The sequence below is a fragment of the Prosopis cineraria genome, unplaced genomic scaffold, assembly GCF_029017545.1.
Source record: "Prosopis cineraria cultivar Desert tree isolate PC_DT_omini unplaced genomic scaffold, ASM2901754v1 PC14, whole genome shotgun sequence".
NCBI classification, from domain to species: domain Eukaryota; kingdom Viridiplantae; phylum Streptophyta; class Magnoliopsida; order Fabales; family Fabaceae; genus Prosopis; species Prosopis cineraria.
The window spans coordinates 19268829-19291745 of NW_026555345.1; the positions used below are offsets into that span (position 1 = coordinate 19268829).

Below are 22917 nucleotides of genomic sequence, written 5' to 3' on the forward strand. Positions count from 1 at the left end.
TTAAATATTGTTTTTTGGTCGATTTCATTTTTTATTTTAAAAAACTAAGATTTTTAATTTTTATCTAATTTTAATAATAATAATAATAATAATAATAATAATAATTTGAATTAAATCCATTCAAGTTTGAGTTTGGCACAAAATTCTTCATGCTAAACCCAAAATAAATAAATTTTTTAAATTCTCAAATCTAGTCTTTAGATTTTTCAAGCCACTATTAAACTTAACCCAAATCACCTTATCTTACTTTTTCCAATCTCTTTACTTCTTTTTTTTTTTATAATTAAAGTTAACCGATATCAACCAAATTTAATGGAGTAGAGACTGTTACATCCATTAAAACAAATTCATGGATTCTATTGCAATTACGGGCTATTTTCACCTTTTAAAAATGAACTTGAAGGTACACTCAACACTCTGAAGCTGTTTCGACTTTCCTTTATTAAAAAAAAAAAAAAACAGAGAGAGAGAGAGAGAGAGAGAGAGAGAGAGAGAGAGAGAGACCTAAGGCACAGTGCCTCCATCCTTGTCACTGTGATCCATAACTATCCGCAGTCTGTCTGTCAAACGGAACTGAGAAATCCTTGCAGTTTATTGCGACAGAGTGAGCCGAATTTTTCCTTGTCAATTGTCATTTACTTTGCTATTTACTTTCTTCACATCTTTCTCGTAGTTACTTGATCATAACCTTTTCGCTTTTCCTTTCACTGAATCGCGCATTCGTTTTCAGCTTGCATGTGATTTTTTTTTTTTTTGTTAAATTACTCGGCCATTGCAATTTCGAAGCATTCAATAGACAAAAAAAATCTTTTGATTTCATTCAATTCGAGAATTAAACGATGCACACCAAGTCTGATTCCGATGTCACTAGTTTCGATCCATCGTCTCCGAGATCTCCCAAGCGACCTGCGTACTACGTGCAAAGCCCCTCTAGGGATTCTCACGATGGCGACAAATCTTCCTCAATGCAACCAACTCCTGCTTGCAACAGTCCCACGGAGTCCCCTTTGCATCAATCTTATGGTCACCATTCCCGTGCCTCCTCTTCTAGTAGGATTTCCGGTACGTACAATTCTTCCTGGGGAAAGAAAGTGAATCGGAAACGGGACGATAAAGGGTGGCCTGAGTGCAAAGTGATCGAAGAAGAAGGGAATTATGATGGTTATTATCACGATAGTGTAGGATCGTTGAGAAGGATTCAAGCTTCACTTGCTGTGCTAGGGTTTGTTGTGATCTTCTCTGTGTTCTGTCTCATCATCTGGGGAGTTAGCAGGCCTTACAAGCCTCAGCTGAGTGTCAAGGTACGGGCATGGGGGACGCTTCACCAACTCTTATTTAATTGGGATAATATAATTTTTTTATTTTGTTAAGCTGACGGACAGATCTTTTCATGATTTTTATATGTAGCCACTGCGAATGTTGTTGAGGGGAATATTCTTTCCTTGATGGATGAGAGGGGCTCATGACTCCCTTAGATTCAGGACTGACATATATATAAAAAATGAAATTTTATTCATGCCCTCATGTGGAGTGAGAAAGGATCGGTCTCTAGATTTAATTGATGATCTCTGCTTACATGTGAGTGATAAATTCAAATGAATAGTGAGAAACTTGGATAGTTTTATCTTTGTTGTTTATTATTATTTTGTCTGAGGTTGCAAAGATGAGGACTGGGTGGTTTTATTTGGGTACTGGGAACTCACATATAGCTTTGATAGAGTTACAGAACAACTCAAACTACTGGGAATTCCATTTACGGACAAATTTTTAAAATGTCAATTGTACTTCCAATTCCTATCTATCCCTTCTTAATGTTTGAATTCCTTTTCTCTGTTCTTATATATATATATATATATAAAGAAATACTTGGGGATCTAATGGAAATGATTCACTTCTTCCAGAGTTTGACAGTACATAGCTTCTACTTAGGAGAAGGATCAGATTCTACAGGAGTTCCAACCAAGATGCTGACAACGAACTGCTCAGTGAAAATGAGCGTATATAACCCGGCAACATTTTTTGGCATTCACGTAAGCTCCAAGGCAGTGAATCTCATGTACTCTGAGATTGCAGTTGCAACTGGTGAGGTGAGATTTTTAACAGTGACCATAACTTTTCAATCTAGAAAGTTTGGCTTGACTAAAATGAAAAACAAAAGAGAATTTTTGCATATTGATTACCACTACTCTGTAATTCAATGCTCATATTCATTTTGCCGCAGTTGAAGAAATCCTATCAGGGAAGAAAAACCCACAATACAGTGTCTGTCAACCTACAGAGAAGCAGGGTTCCTATGTATGGTGCTGGAGCAAGCTTAGCTGCTTCAATTGACAACGGAGGAGTTCCAGTGAAGCTAGATTTCAATGTTAAGTCGAGAGGTAATGTCGTCGGGAAGTTGGTGAGGTCAAAACATCAAAAGCATGTCACTTGTTTGTTTACCATCACTCCTCACAGCAACAAACCCATAAAACCTAAAGAGAATGCTTGTACTTATGACTGATGGTCTAGCTGCAACCTGGTAGCTATTTCAAGTCATTCAGCGAGCTTGAAATTAACTGCTAGACGGGAGAAAGATTTACTAGGAAATGGTTGTTATTTAAGACTTGCGATCTTATTATAGAAGCTTTAGTAGTGTCGCTTTTTAATGGGAAATGGGATGGATAAAATCTTGAAGGGGATAATTAGTCCTTCATTGACCTTTCTCTTGCACCTTGGAATAAGCTGCCCTGTTTTTTAAGCTGCTATTTCTAGCAACATAGATATGTTTGTTGTGTAATGTTTCTAGACATGTTTATGTTTGTTTTTTGGGTTATGGTCAGCGGATATATAAATATTAAATTAATTCATACTGTTTTTTAATGGGATTCCTTTTCATTAGGTTCTTGGGTCTGTCATCATATATCTGAGAATGATTTGTTTCCTACTGTATCTTTTGGGCCTCAGGATTGGGGGCTTTAACAAAACACTTTCCCATGTATGACTAAATTTGTGTCACAGAGTCAAAGTTTGAGTTTTTTTTTTTTCTTCCTTGGACACAATTGCGTGCTCTTGCGATCTCAAATTATTTGGCTTGTTAATAAAATTCAATCACGATACTTTATAATTTTTTTCAAAACAAAATTATAAATCTTTAAAAATATCTTTATATACTTAATCATTACACTATAATATTATTTCAATTTTATTTTCATTTGAAGGATGATAGTGAAAAATATAATTAATAAAACTTTCATTTTCTCAAATTATTTTATATTTTTGGATAATAATTTTTTTAAAGTTAACTTATAAATTAAGATAGAGAGCAAAACACATCTCCAGTGCGAACAAAAATATTGTCAAGCTGAAATCAATTACTGGCCAGTCGCCAGTGGCCACCTTCATTCCTGAGCATTCTCTTGCCAAGTCAAACCCAATTTTAAGCAGTATATCTGCAACCTACTGTGCTATCATATTTTGCAAAACTCAAGGCAATGTTTGCTAAACGAAAAAGTATTTTAAAAAAAAATGAGAAATACATCTGCGAAGAAAATAAGATATATACATTTCTCTTTTCTTTTTTGGAAAAAAAAAAATATTTTTCTGCCTAACAAACAGTAAAACTGCATAATGTTAAAGAAAAAGTCGAACATAGTCATTAGGAGAAATGTACTAACCACCTCTGTGCCTAAAATTCTGTGTCTATAGAATATTACATGAACCAAGAAGGGCCACCAAAAATTGCCCGAGTGTCCTATTCCTTTTACAGAATCAATGAATAATGGGAATGCAACAACATTGGCTAAAATTATCTTACAGTTCACAGAGAAGCATCCCTTTAAATTGTTGGGATGAGATGAAGAAATTCTATTGCGAAGCTAGACTAGTCCCCTGGTTATTTTCAACAGGGCAACTCTCTTCAGAAACTGTGCTGCCAATCCTATTTGGTGGCCAATACCGAAAAACTGATCTTCCTATGATGTTCTTGGCTGGCAGAGGACCCCTGAATAATCATATTCATGACGTGGCATCAAGATATTGTAGCAAAATCCAGGATGTTTAAAATGATGAATCTGAGATTTTGAATTTGAAACGCATACCACACATGCGAATCATAGCTGTTATTACGATTGTCTCCCATCACAAAAACATAGTTCTCCGGCACACGCTTCAAAACAAGATATTATTAGACTAAATGGGTTATCAATATATCATTTGCTATTAATTAAGATTCTGAAACTAATCCTAACCCTTTAGCCTAATCTTCTCAAGAAGGATTGAGGAAAATGTTGTCAACCCCATGAAACTACAAATCCCCACTTCTTTCTTTCCTAATATTTGCTGCAGGTCATGCCCTGTCCCAAATTCAACTAGGCCGTGACAATTATCAAAAGGCCAAATGACATGGCCTGAAATGGTTACCCTGAGTTATCTTAGCCTTCATTTCTTGGAGTTTATATATTGTAATCTATACCTTAATATGTAATACAGTCATGTAAAAATTGGGTATTAGATTTATGAACTTCCTTCAAGGACCACATCTGAGAGGAGGAGGAGGAGAATAGAGGTACAGTGCAAACAGGAAACACTTACTGTAGGTGTCATGTTATAAGAAGGTGGTTCAAGGACGAACTTTTCATTCCTTTCAACCCCATTAACTATAAGATGCCCTTTACGAACCTGAAATCATAAGATTGCTCTCGTTTAAGAGACCAAAGAACTAAATCAAACACAGAAAACTAAAGCAACAAGAGAGATGTGAAAGCGTCAGTGACTGGGGAAAAGTGGGCAGCCCTCAACACAATCATCCAATTCATTCAATAGACAGGCATGGCTCATTACTCAGTAGCTACAGCAACTTTGGAGCCTTAGTGAAAAAGCTTGTCAAACAACAATATGCCAATTCTGCATATGTACCCATACGAAATAGATTTATTCAGAGTTTTGAACCAAAAACAAGATTTGCAATTCGTTTTGTTGTTACTTGTGAATTTTGGCAAGTGTGTGTAATAGTTATCCACAGTGCAAGACAATAACAAAAGCACAAGTTGTAATGTAACTGTAATGTAAGGACCAGAATTTTTTTCTTTCTTTTCCTTGGAAGTAGTGTTAGCTATTGGATCGAGACTACTGTACAGATTGAGAAACATCAGTATTTTAGAAGAGGTTTTCCAGATTTTTGCCAAACTCTTTTGTAGAATAAAAGGTGTTTTTGAAAGTATGGTATGAATTTTGAATTTCCTCTGGTCTCTGTTGAGGTTTAGTTAAAATAGGTTTGCTAGACTAAGTTGACTTGGTTTATTTCCCAGAGGTTTTACAATTGTCATTGCTATCAGGAAATGGAACAATTTAGAGTTACAACTCTGACCCAGAATTTTAACAAGGACGAGAGAAAAACGACATATGAAATGTGGGTATCAAAAATCCTACCTCCACAATATCACCTTCCTTTGCAACCACTCGTTTTATGAAGACATCATCATCGGTGTACCCAACTTCCTGAAGGACTGGTGGGCTTTTAAATATTACTATGTCGTTCGTGCAAGGCTTTCTAAAATAGTATGAAACCTGAAACAATGAATATATATCTTCTAAATGAACATATCTCAACAGAAAGGCTAGTTGGATGGTGAAATCAAAGTCAGAATTGAGACTTTTCTGGTTTTATAGAGCTAGCGTTACTCTAAAATAAATGTAATGCAAACTTCTGGAAGTAAAAACTAAAATCACTATTAACTACAAAGGTGGATCTGGAAGTTGAAATCTTCACATATGCCTATCACTCAAGTCAAGAACGCAGTCTCAGATACTCACTAAAACATAGAATACTTAAACAACAACAACTCTTATCCCACCTAGTGAGATCAGTTATATGGATTGCACAATAATACTGTGCTCTCAACAACCAAGCCTTTGGATATATTGTTAAAAGATCTGGTTCAACATGTTCCCTCTAATTAAACAGAATACTTAAACACTCCAAGAAAATGATAGGCTATTACTATCTTCAAAATCAACTATGTTCCGCCTGCCTTCAGCCTCACCTACTAAGGTTACTCACCAACTTGGGTTCTTTTTCATTGTCAAATCTAACAAAGCTTTATTATCAAAATAGTTCTTCCTCAAATGTGTACTCAAATTTAACCTTAGGATAGAAACAACACTAACCTATTTATTTATATGTTTATCAAACCCACATGAAAATCAAAGAAAGCTTAACAAGAAATATAGAAGAAGAAGAAGCATTAAACTACCTTTTCTGCAACAATTCGATCTCCAACATCAAATGTAGGATACATTGACAACGAAGGAATATACCTCGGCTCGGCCACAAAAGACCGAAACGCAAGCGAGATTGCCAGTGCCGCAAAGACGGTCTTTGCATCATCAGAAGTGAAATTTAACCAATCTGGCAAAGGCCCCGGAGACTCATCTTTTTTCTGCGCGTCCCTATCACCGCCACCATCACCGCCGTTACCATCACTCCCTCCGCCATCATCGCCGCCCCCGGAGTCCAAAACAACCTTAGTTTCTTCGCCGGAATCCTTCAAAGCATTGCAATTAATCTTCCGGCAATGGGGTCTGCAGTTCTGGACTCTCAAGCAAAAACCGTTAGTTAGGGTTATGGAACGTGGGTGGAAATTGAAGGGGCTAATAGGTCTGAAGAAGTGAATTGGGTCCCAAGTAGGGTTTTGAAGCGACGACAATGGAGGAAGGATATTGAAAGACGGCATCTCTGCTAGCCCTGAGTAGAAAATTGGGATTTAGCTGTGATATGAATATCTTCAGCTTCTGTCATGATCCAACATCCTCATATCCCAATCAGAATGGCGTCTCAGCTGTGGCCCCCGCTTGTGCTTAAAACTACAAATATGATCTTAAAATAATCTCACTGTGATAGATTTATGAGGATATTCAATTCAATCAACACAAGTTTTTTGTTTCTCGAGCCATGGAAGCAAAGCACAAAATTTGATTCCTCGAGAAACACACAGTTACTTGGCTTGCATTGCAAGTTAGACCACTATTTTTATGCATATCTTCTCAAAATCAAAGATAAATCGTTGTGCAAAATGAAAAAGGAAATATGTGAGAAAGTGATCAGAATCATCTTCATCAGTCCAATATTCCTCCAATGGAATGCAGAGGTGGTCTCAAAAAAAAATAATAATAATAACTAGTTTGACAGTTTGTACTTAAAAAAAAAAAAAAAACATGAGTTGCACTTGCATGTTGCAAGCTTGCATTCCAATTGTGATAGATCATGGATCCCATTTAAAGCTCCACAATAGAGCATGCTTGTGTAGAGTTCGCTGGCTGCAATGGAGGAAACATTACAAATCAAAATGGTTAAACTAGATTTTATGTTTTAGATTTGATAATTTTAAAAAATATAGATTAATTTTCATTGTTAAAATTTAAAAGAGAATGGCAATTAAGACCTGCAGAAGAGAGAAAAAATAATTATTTAATTGTGCATAAATAAACTTTCAATTTTTTTGAACCTCGCTCCTATTTTTCTTCACTGCTATTCTCCTATAATTTAACATGAGCGGTTTAAATTTGTAACAGAAGATGCGTGGAAGAAAAACACAATGAAATGAAAGCAAGTTCATAACGGTGACTAAAAGTTGGTGAATGGGGTGGCCCAAAAACAAAAAACAAAAAAAAAAAAACAGTGAATGGGAGCACTATTTTCATGTCAATGGAAGGATATAAAAAGGGGGGTGGATTATATATCTTATACTTGTTCTTATTCTTATATTATTTATACACACACATATTACATAATATAATTATTTGTTACTGTTCTTCCAATCTTATAGTATTTTTTTTATATTATATAATATAATATTTGTACTGTTCATCCAAAGTTGGGCGAGCAATGCAAAATCTTTTTTTTTTTTTTTTGCAAGTTTAAGATCACGTGAGACTCACAAATTAAAGTGTGGGATTCATGATAAAAAAATGTTGGTTAATATGATATTCATATTAAAAATAATAAATATGAGATATTATTTATTATTTATGTTTTGAATACAAATAATAATATCTTAAATAATAAATTATTTTTCATTTTTTTAATATACACAAGTGAGAAATTTATATATGCACACTATGCATGGGTATCTTATTTATGTTTTCAATATGTGCATGTGTAAAAAAATTTTAAAACAAAACAAGCTTAAAGTTTATTTTATGTATAGGTAATATGTAAATTTTAAATTTTAAATTTTAAAATAAAATATTATTTCAAAATGAAAAATTATAAAATAGAATATGTTGTTATTTAAATTTTAATTTACATGGGAAAACACATGTGATGCAAATTATTTATTATATTTGTCATACACGCATATGTAAAAAATTATAAAATAATTTATGTTGATAAATTTATTTTCATGTTACCCCTCCTAAACTTCTCTTATATATTTTTTATAAATACTACTATAATATCGATTATATTATTTGCTTAATTTAAAATCATTATTATTCATAAATACTACTCTTATATACTATTTATAAATAGTACTACAGTTTCAAATATTTTATTTTCTTAATTTAAAATCATTATTATATATAAATAATTTTAGATTAAAGCATACTCTCCATTTAAAAATATAAGATATTTTTTAAAAAGTTAAATGTTAAAAAACATCAGGCATTTTTAATGTTTGAAGATATAATTAATGTGCTTTTTTTAAAAGGACCTATAATAAAGAAATCATTTTATATTTATTTTAAAATAAATATTCCTGTTAAATGAGAATAAATATGAAAAGATAGTGTTAATTTAAAGATAAGTAATTATTTTATAAAAATAATATTTAATTAAAAATATCTTACATTTTTTAAAGGAGAGAATATTTTTATTTTTAAACTTCATATAAAGTTTGATTTTGTTCTTTTAATTTTGTAAAGTACTTTTTTAGTCATCTAATCCTAACATCATTAGGTTTAAATAATTATTTTTATATTAATCATTCTTATTTTAAAAAAATTAAACTTAACATGTCAATTTTGTTAATATTTAAGAGTTTAATGTATGAATTTTTTTTGTTAATAAACCTAAGGTGTTACGGTTATAGGACTAAAAAAATAATTTATAAAATGAAAATCTTATGTAAGTAGACTTTAGCTATATTATTATGACATAAATTATAGTATATGATTTATTACAATACATGTTTTATTTCTTTTTCGCAATGCATGGGCCAACAAATTTTAAGAGAAAGTAAGCTAATTATATTTTGTAGGATGTGAGGAATTGAAAATTGTATATTCTTTTAATGTGCATAAGGATAACATATTACAAAATAGAAATTTTTGCTCAGATTTTAATTTATGCATAGCAAACCATGATAGAACTAATAATATTTGTTGGAGGAAAAATTTTCTTCTTAGATTAATTATCGGGGCTCGAAGTTAGTAAAAAATTATTTTTTTAACTTGATTTCAAAATTTCCCAACACATTATTCACAAGAAACCTAAAAATGGGGCTAAAAATTAAAATTTATCTAAAAATGGGGCTGAAATTGATTTTAATATTAGATAAAAGTGTAAAAAAGAAGTAAATATGCAACCCACTAATTTTTTTTCTAAAATTTAATTTACCTAAAATAACATTTTTTAAATTAACTAATTTGTTTCTTGCATTTTTTATATGCATGATAAATTATAGAGTAAAATATAAATTTAAATCAAAAATTATAAAATAATCTATTGTTTGTATTTTCATATGTTTAAGATAAAAAATTTTAATTTTAATTTACATGGGAAAACACACATTCTAGAATAATAAATTTTTTTATATTTTTAATTTATGGGTATAATAAATTCTATATATTTTTTAATATTCACGTGGCATATTATTTATATTTTTAATGTGCATGGGATAAAAAATTTAAAAATGGAATAAGTTGTTGTATATATTTCTAATACATACAGGGCATAGTAAATTCTAAATTAGAATATGTTATTTTTGTAAAATTTTTAATTTATGTATATATAACACATAAATTTGAAACTTTAAAATTAAAAAATTATAAGATAGAATAGGTTTTAATTTTATTATTTTTGGGTAATAATATATTAGATTTAATTATAAGATAGAACAAGCATTAATTTTAATTTACGCGGGAATAATAAATTCTTGAAAAATAAATTGTTCTTTATATTTGTTAAATGCATAAGATAATAAATTATAAAATAATTTGTGTGGGAATGAAATAAGTTATTGTTTATATTTTTAATGTGCATGAGGTAGAAAATATATTGTTTATTTTTAATATATAAAAGTAGAAATATGACTTGAAATCCCATAGGAAGCATTATAGTAATTATATATTTTTGAATTAATTATATAATGTTAATGAACTTATCTTCTATAGTGCACATTATAAACTTGACTAAATTGGCTCAATGATCATGAAAAATATAGTTCCCATAAATTATGAACCATGTTCTTGAATATTTTGAATATGGCCTATTTACAAAGTCAATTAGAAGTGATTTTTTTATCCACAATACAAATATATTATTAAAATTTTTTATATAAATTGATTCACGAATATAACTCTTATAGCTAACTAAATAATTTTAACCTTTAACTAACGAAATTAAATTTCTACACACACGTCCATCATATCTATCCCCCTTTCATAATAATTTCTTTCCTTTTTTGGTGGGTGGAGGAATTAATGTGATATTCACAAATTGCTTTCTTGTTATTCTAACAAGAGCACTCTTCTGTAAGAAACGCCCCTATGAATAGTTCAATTTTGTGCATCTACAAACAAGTCTCACTAATAGGGTTCCCTACACAAAGATGAATGTAAACCTAGGACTTTCATTGCATGTAAGTATTTGATTTTCTATGATAAGTTAAAATGTTCAAAATTTTTTACAACTTGTGTTTGATTTATTTTGGACAAATAATTATATTTGTTCATGTTCTTAATCCACAATAGTATATCAATAATATACAATTATATATCAGTAATAAATCATATCAATGAAAACTTATTAATGCCACTTAATCTTGTAAATATGGGGATGCTTAATCTTGTCATTTCTTATGATAAAAAATAAAATTTATTAGTTTAAGTATTTAATTTTTTGTGATAAGTTAATATATATCCAGAATTTTTTACGACTTATACTTGATTTGTTTTAGGCAAATGATTATATTTTTTTTTGTTTCTGATCCACAATAGTATATCAATAATATACAATTGTATATCACTGATAAACTATATTAATGAAAACTTATCAATACTATTTAATTTTGTAAATATGAAAATGCTTAATCTCATCATTTTTTTTTCAAAAGAAAGTCAAATAAAAGTCTCTTCCATCTTCAAGTGTTTGAAAGAAAGTTTTTATCCAAAAAAAAAAGTATTTAAAAGAAGGTCTTATTATTTGCAAAGTGGATAATTTTGTCATATAAAGCTCAACAAAAGTAAGGCTACTTATTAGGTTTGGTTCTATAAAATGAACTATATATGCAAAAGCCTCTAAAAACTTCTAATCATTGTTTTTCTTGTCATAGGCATGCATATGCCGCATAAATAGTGCTATAATATCAATATGGATTATGTTATTTGCTTAATTTAAAATCATTATTTCATGAAAAAATATTTTTTTATCTATTTTTAGTTTTGACTATAATTGTAATTTATAAATAATATGATGACAAAAATAATAGTATATGGTTTATTATACTACATGTTTCATTTTTAAAATTGTTTATTTAATTTGTTTCATTTGTATAAGGGCAATATATTTCAAGATAAAAATTGTTATTTAGATTTTAATTTATACAAAAATAACACATTTTTAAATAAAATAATTTATTATTTATATTTTTTAAAATTTATTATTTATATTTTTAATATGTATGAACAAAAAAATTTAAAATAGAATAAATTTTAATTTACATAAAATAAAAAAATTTTACATACACTCAAATAAGTTATTGTTTTTAAATTGGTATAGTTCTATCTTATTTTTATCTTTTAAGTTTTAAAATGTCATGTACATTGCACAAGGAATAAATATAGTTTTTGCAAAAATAATATAATGAGTGACCATAAGTTAAAAATATTTTTAGAACTGCATGATATAAATTTTTGTAATAGTTACATGAAATCCAATACCACCGAATTAGATTTAAGTATTACCAAATCCAATTATAAGAAGTAGTTTTTTTATTGTGACTTTTTCAGTCACACCCTGGATCAACTTGCTCAAGGGTAATTGAATCCTGTCCAGTTTCCACTTAACTAAATCACCTCTTTGGTACTTGGTAAAACTTTTATACATTACATGTTGCTAAAAAAATTATAAATATACCACCTTTTATTTAAGTCCTTGTCTCTAGAATCAAATCTTAGGATGAATAAGGCCTTTTATGAGAACTAATAGTCTCAAGTAGATGCTGAAAACCCAAGTTACATAGCTAAGGGTGCATTGGGCCCAGAAGGCCCAAAGAACTACGCAATGTTGTTAAATTTTGTACCATGTCTAAATGGGACTTTCCAGGCCCAGTGGTTTCGTTCTTCAACAATGTTATTGAATAATTGATGGCTTAAAAAGAACCGTAGAAAGTTTTTGCCAATTTGGTCCGTTCTTTAACATGCAAATGCCATCCAATAGAATTCAAGAAATCACAAGATAAAGTTTGAATCCCCACTTTGAAAGTTGCTCATATTTACTGGCCCGACTGTGCATTGAACAAGCTAGCCTCCAATTAGAAGACACCTGTGCACAATAAAAAAGAAGAAGAATTTAAAAAATTATGCCTTCTATTTTCCAATGAATAATTTATTTGGAAGAGAGTATTCTTTTCAATTTTTATTATAAGTCAATTTCAACTACTTCAGGCAATTAACTCAACATTCAAGAAGCAATATAAAGCAATAAATTAGAGTTAACTTCTCATTTTAGAAATTTGTAATAGGGGTAAAATTAAAGAATGTTAATTAATAATCCTCTATATTACCTATATTAAGGATTGATAAATTTTCTAAAAAGCATTCTATAATAGTAACAGGAGAGAGTACTTAAGTAGCAACATGAGATCACCACAGCTTCTAAAGCAGCTCTTCTGCCTTCTATAGTTGTTTTGCTTCAATGATATCTCCTGACATTCATTCAATTCCAATTTAAAACTCCAATTTTATCACACACGCATACATGGGTATGTCTACGCATGTTACTCGTTATGAGCATTTAAAAATTACTTGACACTGAGCTCCATAGGTGACCACGCCACGTCCATGTGCAGGCCAACCTACTTTACAGGTCATCTACCCTAGAAGCATTTGGTAGCATAGTGTTCAACTTGAAGTCCACTTTTTACTTTCTTTATGCAGAATGGCATGTGCCTCTAATATGGCGTGGCACTTTTGTCCCTCGTCAAACCTGGACTGTCTCGTCCCTTTTCAATGATTCTATGCCTGTGGCTAAATACTTAACCATTTCTGTCCCTCTGAAAAGGGCATACCTTCCTCTTCATTTACTACATTTTAGCATCCAAGGAGGTACAAAGTCAACATGGCGTAATGAGCCAGAGATCACACACATCTAATCTACTACGCCTCAAGCATTTGCAAGAAATAGCTTCTGCTGCAAAGTTATTTTCCGATACTGTCACCGTTGAGGACTGAAAATGTAGCTATTATTTTTCGGGCCAGATCAGGAGAGAAATCATTGTTTTCTTACAAATCAGAAGGGAATGGTGATACTATTAATTTGTTTGGGATTGACAAGATCTAGGAAACTTGCCCCATGTGAAATGTTTGAAATCAACAGGCTAACAACACCAACCCTACCCACAATTCCAACAACCAGCAATAATGACAGTTGAACAACAGCCAAACAAACAAATGAAAAAATGGAACTTCTGTTTTATTTGATTTATAATTAAAAACCTTACGGATACAATTTTTTAAAAAAAAAAAAACAAGTTAACTCACTCAGAATGTCAGTCAAGAAACCAAAGTGAGACTGACAGGAGTATAAAAAGGAAGATATAGATGATTTTATACAAGTTAAACGGAATAGTTGTTACGAATTTCCACTGAAACCTTGGCTGTTCTTCATCTTTCTCATTTCCATTTCCCTCGTTGTCTGGCGACTCTGGCCTTCACTGCTTGAGCCAGAAGGGTACAACCCATACTCACTCGTGGGTGGTCCGCTGTATTCACTGCTGGCACCATACTCATTGGTTCCTCCTCCATACGCCACTTTTCTGAACTTTTTCATGTCCTCCTTGTATTGAGCTGTGTCATAATCTGAACTTCCATGAGAGCTGTAGACAGAGCTATGGCCCGGCTTAATGCCCTCGTTAAGGTCTGCTAGAGACACATCTCCTTCTAGAGCGCGAACAACCTGTGATGATTTCGAGTCAGACACACGAGAAGCATTCTTGCATGTAACAGACAGTAATACGAACAAATAACAGACGTTGAGATAGAAGCTTGATGAAATTACACTACAGCGGGAGTCAATATTATGTAGAAAATTTTCCAGCGAAACGCTTAATGACAAGCTATGTAGAAGAGTAGGATGATAGATACCAAAGTAGTGCCTATAGAAAAACACAGCTTGCTTTTCCACACAAAATTGCACTATATATAAGTCAATCAAAAATTGGGTTGACATGCTAACACATGAAAAATCATTAGGGAAAAAAAAAACCTGGTCAAATTACCTGGCTCATCCTTGGCCTGCGTTTTGCTGAATGGCGTATGCAAGCTGCAGCGCATGCCACCATACGAGCCATCTCATTGAGGTCATATTCATGTTGGAGCCTTGGATCAACCACAGAATCGAAATTTTCATCTTCCAAAGCACGAGTAAGTACAGGCCTTGCCTGCGATGACAAAGATACAGTTAAAGGCTATTCCATGGCCCTTAGATGAAGAAAAGAACAGGAAAAACCTTTCTTGTTGACTATGAGTTTATGATTGCAAATTTATAAACTTAGGCCCAGATTATAGAGGCTGTACTCAGCTTACCCAGTCTACCAAACTATCCTCCATAAAAGTTTGACTTGAATCAACTGGTCGGCGTCCAGTAATTAACTCCAAAAGCATAACTCCAAAGGAGAAAACATCTGATTTGTCCGTGAGTTTCCCACTAGAAGCATATTCTGGAGCCAGATAACTGCAAGCAGCAAGTAGTGAGAGCTTGAAACAATGCCAAATAACAGATGCAAACAAATAGCTTATTTATCTATTTTTTTCTCTTGAGGTTCTTGGGAAGAAAGAAAGAAGTTGTCTTACCCAAATGTCCCCATCACTCGAGTGGAAACATGAGTATTAACATCAGATGTAAACTTTGCAAGTCCAAAATCTGCCACCTGCCAACATAAAACAACAAACCATAGAACACATAAGCCCCAGTAAATAAAGTTAGGATCAAAAAAAGAAACATGAAAAAACATACCTTTGCTTCAAACTTAAAATCCAAGAGTATGTTAGAAGCTTTGATATCACGATGGATGATCTTAGGATGACCTGTACACACAGATATTCCAATTAACATTAAAATTGAGATGATTCAGTTTCTGCTGATGAAATTAAAGTCAAATGCATAGCACATACAATCCTCATGAAGATAAGCCAGTCCTTTTGCTGATCCTAAAGCAATTTTTAGTCTTGTGGGCCAGTCCATGGTAGGCCTCCCTTTTCCTGCAGTTCAAACACCCATCAGATACCAGCTGCCAAAGTCACTATGCCACAAAACAGAAGTACTTGCAGCTCAATTTCAGCTTAAAAAGGGTTTTTCCCACAGAAAGGGAAATGAGATGTACCGTGCAAGTGAAACTCCAATGTATTGTTGGGAACAAATTCATAAACAAGCAACCTCTTTGTTCCAGTAATGCAGTATCCAACCAGAGAAACAAGATGTTTGTGATGAACCCGACTAATGATCTCAACTTCAGCTTGAAACTCACGCTCCCCCTGGCCACTTCCAGCCTTTAGCTGCTTCACAGCCACCTCCTTTCCATTCGGAAGAATGCCTCTATGCACGTAACCAAATCCACCTTGTCCAAGGAGGTTGGCATCAGAGAAGCCATCTGTTGCTCGGGCTAGCTCCTCATATGTAAATGTACTCTTCGAGAAACCCAGTGCAAAGCCAGGAGAAGGAGGCGGGAGAATGTTTTCACTGCCTGAATAGTTAGAGCCAGACCCACCACTGCTGCTTATGAAAGCTGGTGGTGGCGGTGGAGGAGCATAAACGGGTAACTGGGCAGGCCGTGATGCAACTGGTGGTGGCGGGGGCGATGGCTTTGGCATTACTGAGACCATATGATCTGAAGGAGGGGGAGCATTGTGTTGCCATTGACGCTGTGGGCCACCATATGGATCAACTGGCAATCGTGAAAAAATTGGTATGCAATCAATCATAAACATCATCAGACAAAAATGTAGCGAAAGCAGGATGAAACAGAAGTCATTTCTTCATAATAACAATGAATTCTCATCAGAAAATAAACTCAACTAAATCACCGCGCAGATGAACAGATATAGTTATCTTTATATAGCCGTAAGCTGTATTATGATTTATGAGTAAGTATGAACTCAACCAAATGCGTGCTGAAGCCTGAAACATTAATATTAAAACTGATCGAAGTGTAAAAATCTGCGATTGTGTTAAACGACAAAAGATTCGATTTAAATCCTCGGACGCTGGGGATTAATTTTACGGGGTATGATCAGATCCCGAAAGAGAACACCAATGCGAAGGTCAGTTTTAAAATTGAGGAAAGAACTGAACAAAGCGCGTGACCATAAAGAAATAGCAGTAGCTGAGGAATTCTGATTCCTGCCTAATTCGAACTGAATCAAGAAGAAAATGAATTCAAATAAATATACTTTACATAATATATAAATATAAAAAAGGTCTCACCTTTGGGTCCCTGAGGAGGTACCGGCGGCGGCACATAGTATTCCTCATCGCGTCTTCTCTTTTTCTTTCTACAGCAAACGCAGAGAATACTTAATACAAGAAGGATCGCCACAGCCCCTACAGCGATTGCGACAACAACGCCAGTTGATATATTACTCGACGAGGACGAGGAAGAAGACGGAGACGGCGGCGTTTTTGACGACGGTGGTGGGGGACTTCGATTCGGAGTCGAAGGCGAATTTGAGCTCGACGGAGGCGGCGGCGAGCTCCGACTCGGCGGACTCGGTGGAGAGTTGCTACTGGACGGTGGAGAAGGCGACGCCGGAGATTCCGGTGGTGGCGAAGTCGACGGCGTGGAAGAAGACGGAGGGGAAGGAGAAGGTGGGCTCAGAGAAGGCGTAGCTGGGGGTGGAGGAGAAGCCGAAGGAGTCGCCGGCGGTGGAGCAGGGGGTGTAGCTGGCGGTGGCGCGGAAGGAGTGGACGGTGGCGGAGCTGAAGCAGCGGGCGGAGGAGAGGTAGCGTTGGATGCCGGCGCTGGCGGCGACGTGGGCGCCGGAGCAGCTCCCGGGGACGGTGTCGCTGACATTGCTTAAGAAGAACTAAGAATCCGAAAGCAAAACTGAAAATTTAACCCGCGATTACTGGCCGAAACTGTGTCTCTTTCACCCTATGTGAAGTTGAGACGCAGAGAGAGGGAGAGAGATTGGAGAGAGAAGAAGGAAGGAAGTAGCAAAGCAGAAAGAGAGCGTTTCCGGTTTCACACCTCCATGCTTTTGGTTTGTTTTTTTTTTTTTCCCTTTTTTTTAATTATCCGGGGATCAGTGACGTGGGACCCACGCGAAGCTAGCCGCGTTTCTTACGCAGTTACGGTGGTCGTTTTGGATTCGCACATTCTGTTTGTCTGTTGGGTCATTGGTCCATCTCGACGGTTCTTTTTTTTTTTTTTGCCCCTTGTTCTTTTCCCTACGCAGTTTTTTTTTTTTAATTTTATGCCTTAATAATTTTTTATACCTTGTTACTATTTTAATTGCTGATAAATATCACAATTGTAATAGTTAACAAATTTAAGAAATTATGTGTGCTTTTAATTTTTATGAAAAAAAATTAGATAAATTAAGTTTCATGAACTTAAAAAACTTAAATTCATATCTTGAAATGAAAAAAAAAAGCTTGGAGAAATATTTATAAATAATTCATATTCTTACATTATAACCACGATCTTAATTCACACAAAAATACTTTTTAATTATTTATATCCCCTCATATATGACAAAGACTTGAACTGATATCTCATTAGTTACTCCTTTCGTGCAGTATTATAAAGTATTTTTACTTAAAGTACATCTTAATAAATTAGTTAATTATTTTTAAAATCATACATTTTTTATATTTATTTTTATTTAATTGGGCTTCTTAATTAAAAAAATTTATTAGCTACACCCCTAATCAAAAAAAAATTTGAAAAATTTTACTAATTGCATCTTTAAAAACTCAAAATTTTTTATATTTTTTATATATAATTATTTTAAAAATACTTTATGATATTGAATTCAAGAGTATGAGTTTAATTCAGGTGAATTTTTGTTGGCAATATATAATTCATATTGGAATTCTGAATTTTTTTTATCCTTGTTGCATTAAAAACAATATGATTTCCATTTCTCACTTAATAAATAAAAGGTTAATAAGCATCTTAAACTATAAATTGTTACGCAAATAGCATCGTGGATCTTGAAATGTTACGCAAATAGCATTGTGGATCTTGAACTTATGAAATGTGCAAAAGATTTTTTCAACTTTTGAATTTCAAACGTTTGAAATCTCGTATTAAGTTGGAGGAAATGTTCACTTTTATAATTGTGAGACCTAATCACACATTAATGTGGCACTCATTTTAAACTTTAAAAATAAGGGCCATTGTATTAAATTTAAAGGCAAGGTTTCAAATACTCAAAATTTAAAAGTTGACGGAAGTTAATATTCAATATATTATTTGTGTAATAATTTAAAATTTATGTTGCTTGTTAACTCATAAATGAAATCATTTGATGGAAAGTGAATATTTGATTTCATACGTATCATGAAGGTTTTTTCAAGAATATAAATTGCAGAAAAATCAGATCCAGGTTTTTGTCTTAAAAGGCAGGCAAGCATTGTCATTTTAAGAGTTTTTTTTTTCTTTTATAAAACCTTGAGAATAATTGCACAATGATTAATATTCTCAAAGCATACGATTGCCTTCTCGTGATATTCTCCTCTTGATCTGTCACATTAATTCTAAGTGGTTGGAATATTAATTAAAAATGGAATGAAGATTTCTCATTTGCGCACAAATCACGCATTCCTTTTTTTATTTTAATTTAATAATTTTGCTACTTCAAATAATGTTTACAAGATAATTATATTTTGATAATTTGGATGAAACACCTGAAAGAATATTTATAATTAACTTGACTAAATTCTTGCATGAGTCCAGTTTACTACATCATCTATATTCTATCTAATAAAAACATATATTGATAAAAAAAATTCTTACATAAACCCGGTGCACTATGTAATTCAGATTTTATTCAGTAAAAACATATCATTCAAATTACTATAAATATAAATCAATTTTATCATTGATGATAGTAAAGAAAGAAAATGAAAAAATTAAATAGATATTCTATTATAAAATAAAATTATTAAAAATAATGATACATGAGTTTTTATTTAATTAAATTGATGTAATTTTATTAGATAGAGTATGAATAATGTGGTGTAGTGGGTTCATGCAATAGGATGTAATGTTGTTGTGGTACAGAATTGCATTAATGAAGGCGATGAGGTTATGAATTTATTAGTTAATGAAAATGGAAAAAAATTGAAACCCATGAAATTGGTTATCCTCAAACGAAATTGAAGGCTTTGTGAATAACAAGACAAGCCATAAAGAAGACAAATAGAAAAAAGTAATGTTCTGATTCTCATTACAGTTGGCTATTCATCCGTTGAGCATTTTATAAATCTGAAAGCGAACGTAATTAATTATTAGAATTATTTTTTTATGTACTATAATACTTCAGATTTAAAATATAGAAGTCAGTCCACGTAGGATGCTTTGCTGCGTGAACCATGGTAGAAAATTGGTACGGAAGAACATGCCCCTTTTTTGTTCCTTCTTAATTAAAAAATGAATTTCAAAATACTAGAAATAAATAAATATTTTGAAATAAGCTTTAAAAAATTGTAGGAATAAATTTGTGCTGATACTTTATGGTTGTCACCCATATTACACTTTTCTCTCTTTTTTTTTCCTCTCACTTTTTTCCTATTTTCTCTCGGTAGCCAAGCACCACGTTACATGTTTTTAAAGCTATAAAGAGTTATTTTTAATGTCACTAGAATATTTTAAGTTTATTATTATTGTTAAATAATTACACCCCCAAAAAATTTGGGGTGCTCAAAATAAAGTTTAAAAAAACTAAAAGTGGTCATTTAAAAAAAAAGATACCAGTAAAAATTTACTATTATAGTGTTTTACTATTTTAGAATAAGTTATAACTGTTAAAACAATTAACCAGTAAAGTAAACTAATTAAGTTACAAGAGAAAACAAACTGTTAATTCCTTAAATATAAAGAGAAATAAACTATATCTTTACTATAAAAATGGTTATATTTAGCTAAACTTGTGGATTTTTTTATCAAAGATATTTGGTTTAACCAGTCAAAAAAATTAAATTAGTTTAACATGAATTTCAGGTTCAAGTTTTGAAACATGTAGTTGTATTAAATAATTATGTTAAATACATCAAAATACTTATGAGGCGAGCGATGGAATCAAAACTCACTACTCATTTAGAAACAAACGACGGATCCTACATATTATTGTGCTATATAGCATAAACATCACAAAAATGAATATAAATTGTTTGGTGATATATAATACAAAAATTAATTAAATATTTGTTGTGCAAAAGTAAAAGTCTAATTAATTGATTAGTGAACCAGTCTCTTAATTGATTTAGTTAAGAGTTTTGAACGGGTCAATTGGATTGGATTTTATATTTTTTTCATTCCCTTACTTAGCCTAAAATGATATCTTTTTGAGATTAAAAAAAAATGTCATCGATCATATTTGTGTGTTTAATGACTCTCCTTTGTTGGATTAAGTGCAATTTATGCATAAATGTTTCATTTACTGGATTGGATTAATGGATAAATATTACCCTTTAGAGTTATATATAAATATTTTTATATATTTTAATTAAATTATATTATTTTGATTATAATTAAATTGACCTGGTTTAATTATGATTGGATTAATTACTATTGAACTAGTCACTTGACGGGTTAAACGACGGATCTGGTTTTCATTATCTTAGCTGTGATCATGAATGAATAAATTGAATTTGCAAGAGCAGAAATATATGTGTGTTGTCAATTCCAGATCTCTCAAATTTTTAAAACCAGAAGCAGAAGTCAAAGAAATAAAATTTTTGGGGTTTGAAAATTCGCTGCGCAATTCCCTTTGTTCCTTATTTTCATACTAAAGCCGGAGAAACCACCGGCAAGATCTGTGCATTATTTACGATCATTTAGAATTATGTAGCCCATATATATAATCGATCAAAATATATGTGTGTGTGTGTGTAAATCGATCAATCAATATAATATATAAACAGAAAATCGCTCGTAGTTAATTATTTATATTTTTTTGTTCATTTATGTTTACTATAGCCTATAGGTGCCTAGGTGGGGTTCCTTCAAATTTAAATACCTGTGCATTTATTTGATCTCCCTTTTTGAATATGAAAAAAAAATTATGGCTAGTCTATTTATTTTTATTTATAAATAAAATTATAAATTTTAAGTAGTACATTCTTAAAATTATTATTTATAAAATTAATATATATTTTTACTAGATAAATCTTTTTAATTAATTAAAAAATAATTTAATTCCAATTTTTTTAATTTTAGATATAAACATTATGTTTAATTAATTCTTTTTAAATTGTGTGAATTGATTATTATTTTAATATATTTGAAAATAGAAGGAATATTTTTTTAGTTTTGAAATTGAAAACAACCATGTTATATTATTTATAAATAATATAACTCATTTTATTATAAAAAATGGGATAAAAGTAAAAGTTAACTCTTAAAGTATTCTTTGAGTTTCACCATCATCTTAAAATATTGGTTGAAATAATTTTATTTTTGAAGTAATTAAAATGAAACATTTTTATCTTCTTATCAATTTCTCAACATTAATTGTTAGAAAATACTAATTGAAATTTCAATATTGACTATTAGGAAATTTTACGACAAAAACAAAAGTACTTCATTTTAATTATTTTAAAAATAAAATTATTTTAATTAATAATTTAAGATGTTGGGTGCTCCTTAAAGAATATTTTAAAGACAAAAATATACATGTATCTTAAAAAAATCATATACTAATGCAAGGAAGAATGTATTTAATTGTTTTAATGCCAGAATGCTCAGAGCTGTGAAAACCAAAACCAAAGGCAAATAAGTTAGAAAGTGGTGAATATGAAAGCTAGTTGTGCAATCCCATTTATTTACTATTTTCATGCTGTCACGAGTAAGTTTAACCCCTCATGATTGAGTCAAACATTAGGTAACCGTTTTTAATATTTATTTATATATTATATAAAAAAATTGAAACTTTTTTTTTTTTAATGCAGTGGCTGTTACTCTAAGTAAGAGCCCAAACAAACCAGCTGGGTGCCAATAAGTAACCCCAATGCACTTCATGACGTGGACATTCTTCCTCAAAATAATATATGTTATATCCATAATTCAAATATATAAGCCAAGCTGTGATTTGCTAATTTTCTTTTTATTACTAGTAAAAGCCACCGAGCACTGGGATATTGATTTTTTCCATTGGTTGAGGATATATCTAAGATATTTAGCTACCACTTTGTGCTTTTTCTTTTTTTCTTTTTTTTTTTTTTTTGGGTCGATTCTTAGCTGAGAAGGTTCTCTTGTTTATTCTACTTCATTGGTTTGC

At 31.7% G+C, this 22917-nt stretch overlaps 3 protein-coding genes across 3 annotated transcripts; 1 reads left to right on the plus strand and 2 right to left on the minus strand.

Moving 5' to 3' along the window:
• The first annotated feature begins 464 nt into the window (after positions 1–464).
• Positions 465–2874, plus strand: LOC129293294 (uncharacterized). Its single transcript, XM_054931172.1, has 3 exons — positions 465–1301; positions 1902–2087; positions 2222–2874. Exons 1-3 carry the CDS (start codon positions 840–842, stop codon positions 2498–2500), a joined length of 927 nt encoding a protein of 308 aa, XP_054787147.1. The 5' UTR covers positions 465–839; the 3' UTR covers positions 2501–2874.
• Positions 2875–3574: 700 nt separating this feature from the next.
• Positions 3575–6836, minus strand: LOC129292504 (chloroplast processing peptidase). The gene is made up of 5 exons (XM_054930060.1): positions 6231–6836; positions 5407–5544; positions 4570–4656; positions 4077–4144; positions 3575–3979 (listed from the first exon to the last, which is right to left on the minus strand). Exons 1-5 carry the CDS (start codon positions 6708–6710, stop codon positions 3844–3846), a joined length of 909 nt encoding a protein of 302 aa, XP_054786035.1. The 5' UTR covers positions 6711–6836; the 3' UTR covers positions 3575–3843.
• Positions 6837–13867: 7031 nt separating this feature from the next.
• LOC129293565 (proline-rich receptor-like protein kinase PERK1) lies at positions 13868–17656 on the minus strand. Its single transcript, XM_054931595.1, has 8 exons — positions 16898–17656; positions 15798–16358; positions 15589–15675; positions 15431–15501; positions 15268–15344; positions 15001–15148; positions 14694–14855; positions 13868–14371 (listed from the first exon to the last, which is right to left on the minus strand). The coding sequence occupies exons 1-8, from the start codon at positions 17481–17483 to the stop codon at positions 14048–14050; spliced, it is 2016 nt and encodes a 671-aa protein (XP_054787570.1). The 5' UTR covers positions 17484–17656; the 3' UTR covers positions 13868–14047.
• Positions 17657–22917: the final 5261 nt, after the last annotated feature.